This window comes from Vollenhovia emeryi, unplaced genomic scaffold, assembly GCF_000949405.1.
Source record: "Vollenhovia emeryi isolate VEMERY1.0 unplaced genomic scaffold, V.emery_V1.0 DF939137.1, whole genome shotgun sequence".
Classification (NCBI taxonomy): Eukaryota; Metazoa; Arthropoda; class Insecta; order Hymenoptera; family Formicidae; genus Vollenhovia; species Vollenhovia emeryi.
Window position 1 is genome coordinate 1033666 of NW_011967229.1, and position 8905 is coordinate 1042570.

Below are 8905 nucleotides of genomic sequence, written 5' to 3' on the forward strand. Positions count from 1 at the left end.
TACTTGATTTGAGATATTGGAGAAACAGTTTCGATTTAAATTATTACGGAGAGCGAGCCGGACGCGAGCGGAACGGCGCACAAACGGAAAGCTAGATTTAATACAATTTTAAGTGCTCTCTCGAAAAATTCAGGAATCTAATTCAACTAAATGCGTAATTTTTTTTCCACGATTAAGCCAACCCGTTCCATTTTTACTTGCTGAATATATTCAGTCCTGCAAAATAATTAAAGAAGATGGAATATATATTTTTGCCTTTTTTTTTATCGATACATTTTGCTCTTGTATCTGTTCGCTACGAAATACAGTTAATTCTTTGAAAATTACCCGAAGATTGCGGCGTACCTCTGTAAAAATGGCCTCCGTTACGCTCGTTCGCCGCGAGATTTAGCGGTCGCGTCGCGTTGTAAAAACCGAAGAGCAGATTGCGCGGCTGAATTACAAGCGACCTGCCTAAGAAACAATTTGCAACGCGTAACCGTGACGATCAGGTGGCCTTCTTCGGGGAGAACCGGATCTGTTATCGGGCAAACGCGATTTGTACACCCCTACCGTCGATTTATCCTTCCACCGTCGGGTCCTCGGGGCCTCGTTGGTCCTTTTGGACGTCCCGCCGCTTGTATCCCGGGCCGCGCAATTAGCAAACGCCGCGCGATAACGTCGAAAGATCCGTCCGGATGGATCCCGGATCATTAGGGCACCCCTCCGTTTCCCATATACATTCGTCGAGGAATGCGATCCTTAACGGCGGAAAAAGTGGTCGTTAAAAGTCGTCCCGATACATTGTTGCGTGTTATACAGGGTGTCGCGGCAGTATCGCGTCGCAATGGAGCCGGCATCTCGATTGATCTTCTTCGCAAAGTCGTATCTCGATTTTCTTGCAATTTTCGCTTTTTCTCCTGAATATACTTTTGATGATTGTATAATTTAACACAATTTAAAAATTAGTTTAACAAATTAAGTTTTTTTTAAATAGAAAGCCTACTGATGCTCCACTACCCCCTATTAGAAATTACCTACCCTACCAGGACCCTACTAAGATTTCTGCTCGGGGTGTTTAAGCAGAAAAACCGCAAATTGCACGAAAATCGAGGTACAAACGCTCATTCCGATTCAGAATGAATGTTTTAGCAGAAAAGTCGAAAATTGCAAAAAAAAATCGAGATACGACCTTGCGAAAAAGATCAGTCGATTCGCCGAATCGCCCCGACGTCGCATCTGTTTTACATCCCCTGTGCGAGGGATCTCCAGTATTTCTACGCCGACGTGGCCGAGAACCTCCGCGCGTATATTTTAAACGCCGGCCGCTCCGTTTCTTTGTTATTTATTAATTTCGAGAATTTATCTTCCCTCTATTTCGCGTTTAACTTTTTACACACCGCGCGACCCTCCGCGGTATCACTCGACGTTTAATCAAGTCGGATAACTCGGTCGGAAACGGAAAGGAAAAAAAAGGAAGAGAGAGAGAGAGAGGGAGACTGAACTTCGTGGCGGAGTTTATCGCGATGCGACGCGGAAGTGGTAATTCATTTACGTTCACCGCGCGTCCCTTTCAAAAGCAAAAACGGATTATCCTACCCCTGCGCGCCCCACGTACCACTTGCACCCCCCCTGCGTACATACGTGTGGAATGAAATTGGGGAAAAACTTTTCCGCCGGTCCCGCGGGCGCGGCGCGTTTAATGCGTTGCGCAACACGACCGCGATGATTTAATCGGCCTTACTTTGCGGGGGAAATATGGCGGAATCAGGGAAACGCATTTATGCGGGCTTATGAATCCCCCTCGCCCTTGTTTAGCGGCGGGGCACGCTAAATTCGCGAATTAGAGCTGCACAACGAAGTTTCGTCCGCGCGCGATCGGTAACTTGCGCGCGCACGCGCGCGTAACATTGTTCTGTGTTTAGCAACGAGTTTCTGCGGCGCTATGATCCCTTTGTAGATCAGACGTGAAGTTTCGCAGGATATCTCGAGGCGCTAATATAGCGGATGTTCGGAATACTCCGGGATGCCGGGCGTTTTAATCTCGAGGGGGGGGGGGGGTTTCTTTCGAGGGTCTTTAGTTTCTGGAGACGCCTTGGGAGAATTTGATACGTGTTTTCCTTTATCCCCCCCCCCCCTCTCGCAGTTTTTAATTCGGATTTGAAATTTCCAATCTCAGCCCGAGAGATTTTGCTCTCTGCGGCATTGATGGAGAAAAAATCCGCATTTAAAAATGTAGGATTTTTCACCGCCGATCGCTTCATTCGACTCTGAGAATTTCGAATTCAAGGAAAATCTCTGAATTTCTTTACTTTCGAATCCTGGAACATATTGATTTCTCACACGGAGAGAATTTTCTTCTAAAATTTGCCCTGAAAGTTATGTGTTCGTGCGACTACACGGCATTTCGAAGAATTTTATTGACAGTCTTTTGAAATTTTACTGTACATTTCACTATAATAATTGTACTTACAATTGGTCTACACGTTTTACTTACCCCGCTTGTCCCACGATTACATGGTTTTCAGGATACATTAAACAAAAAACATTCTATCCGTGCAGGTTTATGATTTCGGGATCTTCGGCTCTCGCGTATTCTTGAACGTTGCGGGAATTTAAATTGTTTGAGCTCTTGACCGTGGACAAAAATTCCAGACGGAGTCCCAGAAATATAAAAATTACGTGCATTTACATTCAATGGTAATCCTAGGCAATAGCGCGAGCGAGAAAGAGCTTCTAAATTGCTGTTAATGCAAATTAATGTTAATGCAAGCGCGTTAATACAAATTCATAAAGCCAAATCTAATAATAAGAAAGCTAAACGGCAGAAATTTGTATTCCGGCTGAAATATGCGGCGAGCTCCGGCGCGGGATTACAAATGTAAATGTTATCCAATGATATTTTGACCCAAGAATAATGGCAGCCGAGAAGAGACTGAAAGAGGAGGCCGTGGAGTGGATCGTGTTACGGTTATCGAATTATACTCGGCAACATCTTGGGTCAACAATAATACCGGCGAGACGAACGAAGCCAGACGTATACGCTGCTCAAAATGGATATGCAAATGCTATCAGTAAATTTGGCGAGAGAGAAAGCGATTCAACTCCGCGAGTGTAGCATTCGAAATGAAACAAGAGCGCGTTCGAACGTTAGTGCGATCTCGCTTAAATTTGTCAATTCCAGCGACGCGATCCCCGCAGTTAAAACGGAGATGCGGCCCGGAGCTAATCGGGGGAGCGCGATCTCGTCACGCCGCGGCGTGCTCCGTCTGGCGAGAAATTTACCTTCGGTCGACGACCATTCGAAAAAAATGTCTCTCGCCTCGTCGCATTTTCGACGAGGATAAATCGAGCGCGCGCCGGAGGAGTCCGCCGTTCGAGCGCCGACGTGGCAAGGGGCAGGAAGAACATTCTGTATAATTTTTCAAAGGTATATCTCGCGCGGATAAGTTCGGTCCCTCGAAGCTCGCGGTATCTCGCGGTCTCACGTGCACCTGGAACTCATAAGCGCGTATGTGTCGGAGTACCTTAAAAGGATCCAAAAGGATATTCCAACCCCCTCGTCCCGTCCCGCCCGTGCCCTCCCGTCCCATCCACCTCCCCGTCCTCGGCCCCACCGTTCCTCCAGACGGCGGCGGCGGGAGCGTCCGGAGGAACGCGGCTTTAAGCTCTAAAGCTCACCGTCATTCTTCACCGCTGGTACACCGAGCTAAAAGAAGGATTTCCGTTTTCCCTCCCCCTCGTCTTCCTCCCCTTTCTACCTTGCTACGTTCTCCGCCGCCTCTCCTTTCTCTGTCCCTCGCCATCCCGCCGATCCATCTGCTGGAAAAATGGACGCCGCGGGAAAATCAGATGGCGGAGTTCGCGTGACGCGAAAAGGCGGCTTCCGCCTCGCCGCGGCTTTCCGCAGGACGCCGATTAATGGTGCTTCTCGGCGAAGTTTGACTTCTTTTTGCCGGAGAAGTAGTTAAAGTGCGAGCGATTCTAAGCCCACGGTGTCCCAAACTCAAGAAGTAATAATTAAGTGATAATCAAGCGATAACGCTGAGACATCAGCTCGGTGTCCATTTCTTGCTACAAACTGTTTTGAAAGTGACACACCGAGCATCTTACAAATCTATCTAATGGCAATTAGACGCCGAATTAATTGAATGTTTATTATAACATTAAAATGTACCAAACGCGCTAAACAGCTTCCTTGAGCGATGATCCGACGTTGAGAAAGAAAATGAGATTATTTTCAACATTTCTTCCCCGTTCTCGTGAAATGCAAGTATCATTGCGACGATTTCTATCAAATGCATTTAACAATTTTATTTTCTGGACCTTCGATCTTTAATTAAATCTTTAGAATTATAACTTGAAAAGGTTACGATTTTATCATTAGCTTTGTCTGAGATGTTTCAGACCCTTGATCCTTGAAACAATAGAAAATGTTTAACCCTCGAGTTCTATCGAAGCTCGAATTAGTCTGAATTTCTCTCTCTCTCTCTCTCTCTCTCTCTATCTATCTATCTATCTATCTATCTATCTATTTATCTACCTATCTATCTGTCTATCTTCAAGTTAGACGCATCTTCGGAGATCTTTGAAAATCCTCAATTATCTTCTTTCTTTTGGAAAAGTCGGGTTCCTCGACGTCCAGATACTGCCTCAGCTACTTATACGGTTCGAGTTTTCGGTACTTGGCCCTACGTACTCTCTCCGGTAATCCTAAACCCCTTCGATCATGTACGTGCGGATCCATCGCGTCCGTCGCGCGTAGCTTTAAGCTCCGAAAGCTTCCTTCGTCCAACTACGCCATTCTTCACTTTCACCATAGCCAGCTGAAAGAAGGATTTCCGCTCCCTCCCCTCCGCGTCTCCTCCCCGCCTCTCTTCCCCCCCCCCCCTCACCCGGATCCCTCCGCAGGCCGTCGGAAAAATGGACGGGGCTGAAAATCAGACGGCGAAATCTTCGTAACTCGAGACGGGATTCTCCTCTACCCTTCTCCGCTGTCGAAGGATTGTCCGTCGACAGAGAGATATCTCGGGGCGATTTCAATCGAAAGCCGCGGCCACCGCGTTTATTTCTGCGTGTTCAAAGAATCTCCTCGCAACTCTGTCTTAACTCCAGAAACGCGCCGTGGGCTTCGACAAACCGCAATATCTCCCGACGCGCGGCTAAAATTGCGCTCCACCGCGAGAATGTCTTTTAATATTGAAACTTGTACGTTATTCGACATTTAACGTAACATCTGCTTTGCCAATCTCGTAGAATCACAGGGGCGCCCGCTTGATGTTTGATCCAACAATTTGTTTGATAATTAATATTTACATTAAATATTGAATTTGACAATTCAATTTAGCCGGCTCGGCATTTTGTACGTCAAAAACTTTCGTCTTTCATTGCGGAAAATCGTAACGTCCCGATATATCACAGCGCACTTGCCGTCGCTATTTCTCATCAGTGGAAAATCGTCAGATTTTCACGAGATTTTCGACGGTCTTTTTCCCCTCTCGGTTTTTCCGGGCCGTGGACTGAAAAGCGATCGTTTATCCTTGCGGAATTCCTCTGTCTTCGTCAAGGCAGAGTCGTCTCCCTTTTTTCTCGCCCGGAATAATCGTTCGTCCCTCTCTGCGGTGAAAATTCTTATTCGGTGTGAAATAAGAGAAAACCCGAGGAGAGTAAACGGGGAGGACAAGAGGCGTCGTCCCGGGGCGGGGCACAATGGAGATTTTTCATTAAAACACTCAGGTCGGCCGCTTCCGACAGCTTCCGGATAAACTGGAGTAGGTTTTGTCCGTCTCTTCCGTCTCGCAATTGAGTTAAACGGATAAAGCGCGAGAGGCCTCTGATCTTTCCTTTCTGCCGCGGGACGTGAAAAGACGGCGGGACGTCTCATGAACGAGTGGCCGGAGAACCGCAAGGGGTTTCTCGGACAAGCGCTCGGAATAAAACTTGCATTTTTTTTTTAAACAAAAGTACGCGGCAAATTGGCAGACAATTCTTATATCAATAATCAAGCTTTTTTACTCCCGTTCATTATCTGGATATTTTAACAGAATAACAGTTAAGAGCTTACATTTTATAGTAAATGTTTTAAATGGTTGCCATCACTGTGTCTATAATATTATAGTAATAATTACTATAAAAATAATTTTCCTGACTATAATTATTTTACTGTGCAATTATACAGTTTCTAATGCTACATTTTTTTCTATCAGTGTAGCAACCGCAACTGCCACTGGCAACCGGAAATAGTACTTTGTAACCAGCAGTTGCCATCCTTTTCAACTGGCAACAAGATGTTTGCAACTCATTGTAGAATGCCCTTAAGTATCCCGTCCCCTTCTCCCCTTACGTGGACGCAATTGCTAAGTCCAAATCGTCTAGAGATTGATTGAGACACCATCTTTCAGTCGTAGGTGTAAATTCAAATCCATAGAAGTCTCTCTAAGTTGCTAGTAATAGATAACAATAATGAAGCTTTTTTAGTCGACATTAACCGGCCAGTGTTTTTAATACAGAAAATTTATTGCGAGAAGTATTACCTCAGCCAGAGTTTGAACCTGGACTTCCCTTACTCTTTAATTAATTCTTAGATCATTGCGAATTCTTATATCATTGCTGTTACAATTTTGTTGTTTTACATACTTTGTTCCGTTAACTCGGTCTTCCTTTAGCGGAACATTATTTCTTAAAGAAACTTACAGAGCGACAATTTCTCTCTTCAATTGTAGCATGAAACGAGGAATAGATAAAAATATTAATTAGAATTGGCTCCGCTCATTGTGCTCCGCTAACTTAATCTTCTTTTTTAACGGACCATCATTTTTTTTTAAAGAGACATAGCAACAAATTTCTTTCCCCGACGACTTTGCAGCAAGAAGCGAGCGATGGACAAAAATATTAATTAGAATTGGCGCCGCTCATTTTGTTCCGCTAACTGGCGAGACGTAATTTAACACCTTACGTCGCTTCGCAGCTTTTCTACGAGGCAAGTTTTGTTAATCCTGTTTGTGTTCGTTGTCCGCATTGAATCTAATTTAATTTTTGTTTACCCCGTTTCGCGCTGGCGTTTCCATGATTTCGCGCCCCGTAAATTTCAACCCGCACGATTCCCGTCTAAATGCCCCGAGATTACCAAACTGATCACTTCACCAGCCACCCCACCGATATACCCTGAATATTATCCCTCCGCTTCTAGCGTCGAGTTGTCCCCCCTTGCTTCGCAAAGCCATCAAGATGTCCGTGTTTCTCACGCGAGAACAAAGCGAAGCGCGCACGCAATTACCGGGCCGGCATCGCGCTCCAATTAGCGACGTCACTTTTCCGTCCGCGCCGCGCAATTTACCCCGTCCGCCCCCCCATGCTTCCCCCTCGCCTCCCCGTCCTGCCTCATGTCGTGACCACCGTGCCGCCGCGTGATCTCTCCCGATCTCGTTTTCCCATCGCGAAAGGATCGCACCTGTTCTCCCTCTCCTGGCTCTCTCCCCTCGGATCTCGCAACCGCGGCCGGTCGAGCGTGCAGATCCGCTTCGCGGTCGAACGAAGCGAGCGGAGCGAGGCGTAGAAAGCGGCGGGGACGGGGGTTGCGCGAGCCTCGGGGTCGCGGAGTGGGAGATCGTGGGTTTTTTTTTGCGCGGCGCGAATTTAATGGCGATGTTTGCGCGCGGCTTCTTGCGCGACCGGAAATTCCGTTCCACCGCGGTTTCCGCGACACGGGCGTGAAGCCGGGAAAATTGCGTGTCGCGGTTCGACGATCCGGGGGAGGAAGAAACGGACGGAGAAAGAGAGAGGACCGGAGGAAGGAAGGTGGCTCGCAAACGGAAGCACGGGATTTTGTCCTAAGTGCTGTATGCGCGCGACTGTGTTCAATGGCAAATAGTCGACGGCACGTGCATAATTGACGGCTCCGCGAGTTTTGCCGATTTTATTTCCGTCGCTAAGTAAGGAGACGCGTCGCGTGTCCATTACTGGCAAATCGATCCTGTCACTTTTCGAAAATCCAGTCGTATTCCAAATTTATTTGGCTCCCGCAACTGCTATTGTTACACTACGCTTTAGCATCTGCCAGTTTTAAAGGGGGAAAAAAAGAAAAACAATTGTCACGTCGTCGTAATTCAATCGGTGGCTTCGAACCCCTTTGATCGGCTCTGCGAAACATCGGAATCGCGGGTTCGGACGCGCGGTTGACCTTTCTCACCCCTCGAGTTCCGCTAATGGACGCTCACGCAACGTAAGTGGACGTCATTAAGGCCGGTGGCGCACACTCTTTAATAGCGTTTCCCCCTTTCCGTATCTTCCCGGAACTCCGGCTTTTTCCCCTCTGCTCGCTTCCACGGCGACTGTAATGAATTCAACAGCGGCACGAAACGACGGGGTCACCGATGTCTCGCCGATTCTTCCGGGTAAGTTCGCCGGGGACAATTAAGCCTTCCTCGTGGGAGACTCGGTGTCACCGATTTTATTTCGGCGAACGATGCATAATTTCTCGACTGCCCGTCCGTATCTCTCCGCTGCACTCGCGGCGTGAATATTTTACAAGACAGACACAACGTCCTTCTTTATAATCAATCAGTCGTGTTGGCGAATTGGACGTTTTTGGCCAGCGCGTACTTATTCATTAATTTAATTAATCCGATAGAGGTGAAAATTTATTTCTAGGGAACTTAATGTGCGGATTCATTACTGAAATTAAACGAAGATGAAATCAAACTAAAGAGAGCCCTCTCTCTCTCTCTCTCTCTCTCTCTCTCTCTCTCTCTCTCTCTCTCTCGGGATGACGTGTAGCTTTGTGCTATCAAGATTAAGCATGAATGTTACGGAATTTATACAGGGTGGGTCTTTCCATATCCGACAAAATTTTTGAGAAGGTAGAACGGATCGAGGTGAACGGAAAAGTCCTGTACCATTTTGCAATTTTCGTAATAGTTAACGAGTA

General features: G+C 46.8%; 1 protein-coding gene across 1 annotated transcript in view; it reads left to right on the forward strand.

The window, feature by feature from the left end:
* Nucleotides 1-2896: 2896 nt before the first annotated feature.
* LOC105567535 (interleukin-1 receptor accessory protein-like 1) overlaps nt 2897-8905 on the forward strand; it is a 94836-nt gene continuing 88827 nt past the window's right edge. Inside the window, exon 1 of the mRNA XM_012022468.1 lies at nt 2897-3053. Within this exon, the coding sequence (XP_011877858.1) occupies nt 2897-3053 (157 nt within the window). The remainder of the gene's footprint in view (nt 3054-8905) is intronic.